At 69.1% G+C, this 1,630-nt stretch overlaps 1 protein-coding gene across 1 annotated transcript in view; it reads left to right on the plus strand.

The window, feature by feature from the left end:
- CILP2 (cartilage intermediate layer protein 2) overlaps positions 1-422 on the plus strand; it is a 7,030-nt gene extending 6,608 nt beyond the window's left edge. The window contains exon 6 of the mRNA XM_085318474.1: positions 262-422. Within this exon, the coding sequence (XP_085174600.1) occupies positions 262-422 (161 nt within the window). The remainder of the gene's footprint in view (positions 1-261) is intronic.
- The last annotated feature ends 1,208 nt before the right edge of the window (positions 423-1,630 follow it).

The following is a 1,630-nucleotide window of genomic DNA, read 5'->3' on the forward strand; positions in this document are numbered from 1 at the left end:
GTGCTCGCGGACCCTGCGGAGCGCTTGGGATGGAGCCGGAGAAGCAGCGGCTGCCGGCTCCGCGCGTCTGGCAGCCGGGCTGTGGTCCCGCGCCCCCTCCCACCCATCCCGCTCCCTGGCGCATGCTGTAATGGAACATGCCGTGTTTATGGGTCCAAAAAAATCCCCTTCTCCTCACAGGACAATGTTTCCCTGTTAAAATATGGTTTGGCCAAGACAAGGCATTTTTCTGCCCTTATGCTGGATGCTGCCATTTGCCAGATCAAAGGGGCTGGGGCACCCGGGGGGGGGGACGAGGTGGACAGTTTGCCAAGCCACCTCTTGGTGCTTCAGCAGCTGAAGCCCGAAACCTGACCCCCTCCATCTCCAGCCTGGAAGAGAGTGCTCAGGCTGGACACGTGGGGCAGGCGATGCCGCGGTAATGCACGGGAAGGAGCAGCCGACCCCCTGCCCCCACGTGCCCAGAGACCCCGGCAGCTGGCACGGGTCGCCCACCCGCTGGCGTGCACTCCCACCCGCCGGTCTGCACTCCCACCCAGCGAGTGCTGCATGTCCCCAGTGCTGCACGTCCCCGCTGCTGCACGTCCCCGCTGCTGCCGAGGGGTTTAGGAGCCGCCTCCACCGCTCGGAGCCGTGTCCTGGCCTCCAGCCTGCGGGCACCGGGGTCTCCGTGGAGGAGCAGCGGGGAACGCTGCRCCGCGTGCCTTGGGGGCCGCGGGGGCCGGGGCTGGGATGTTAGCGGCAGGATTGTTCTCCACCATCTGCTTGGCTTGGTCGGAGGCAGCTCCCAAGACGGGTCGGGTGGAAGCAGCAGCTACCACAGCTCTGCTGCTATTGAAGTTGTCAGGACGAAAATGGGGCTAAAACCAGCACAAACCAGCAAGCGGCTGGTTGGACATGCCAGTCTGCAGCCACTTGTGCTAACTGCTAGCCCCCGCCAGACACGCGGGTAGAGCCCCTGCAGGGACCCAGGCGTCCGGGCTCCCCGTCTCCCGTTCGCCGGCAGAGCCTGTGGGGCAAGCGGGGGACCGTAGGGACCCGGGGCAAAGCGGTGTCGTTGCTCCTTGGCTCGGCCCCGCGGCCCGGCAGCGCTGTCCGTGCATCCCCGCCGCCCCGCGTGCGGCCGTGCCCGAGTCCCGCAGCCTCCCCCCGCCCCTGGCTCCCGCCCGGGGCCTCTGCGCTGCTTGGCCCTTGCAGCAGGAAACCGGCTGCTGGAAGGCCCTGGGGAAGGAAAACCCCAAACCACTCCCGGGCAGCCGCAGCGTCTCGGCAGCGAGCTGCTGGGGCCGCGTGCGGGAGGGGGGGGTGCACACAACCTGCTCCCGTCGCGGCCCCTTCTCCGTGGGGCGAGYGCCTCCCTCCTCCCGACAGCTCCGATTCTCCACCAAGAGCTTCAAAAAACCCCGAGGAGCAGCAGAGAAGCATCCCGCCGCCCAAGGGAGCCCGGCTGCGAGGGACCCCCCGGCCCAGCCCGGCCCGGGGCACGGCGCTCCCCAGGCACTCCCGCCCCGCCAGCACCCCTCCCCGTCCAGCCCCTCCGCCTCGCGCTTTGCATTCTGACTCCTGGCCGCTCCCCAGAGCCGAGGGGCGAAGGCGGCAGCGTGGGTGGTGGAGGGGGCAGGGAGCAGGG

This window comes from Rhea americana, unplaced genomic scaffold (genome assembly GCF_003343005.1).
Source record: "Rhea americana isolate MKP2758 unplaced genomic scaffold, rheAme1 scaffold_538, whole genome shotgun sequence".
NCBI lineage: Eukaryota > Metazoa > Chordata > Aves > Rheiformes > Rheidae > Rhea > Rhea americana.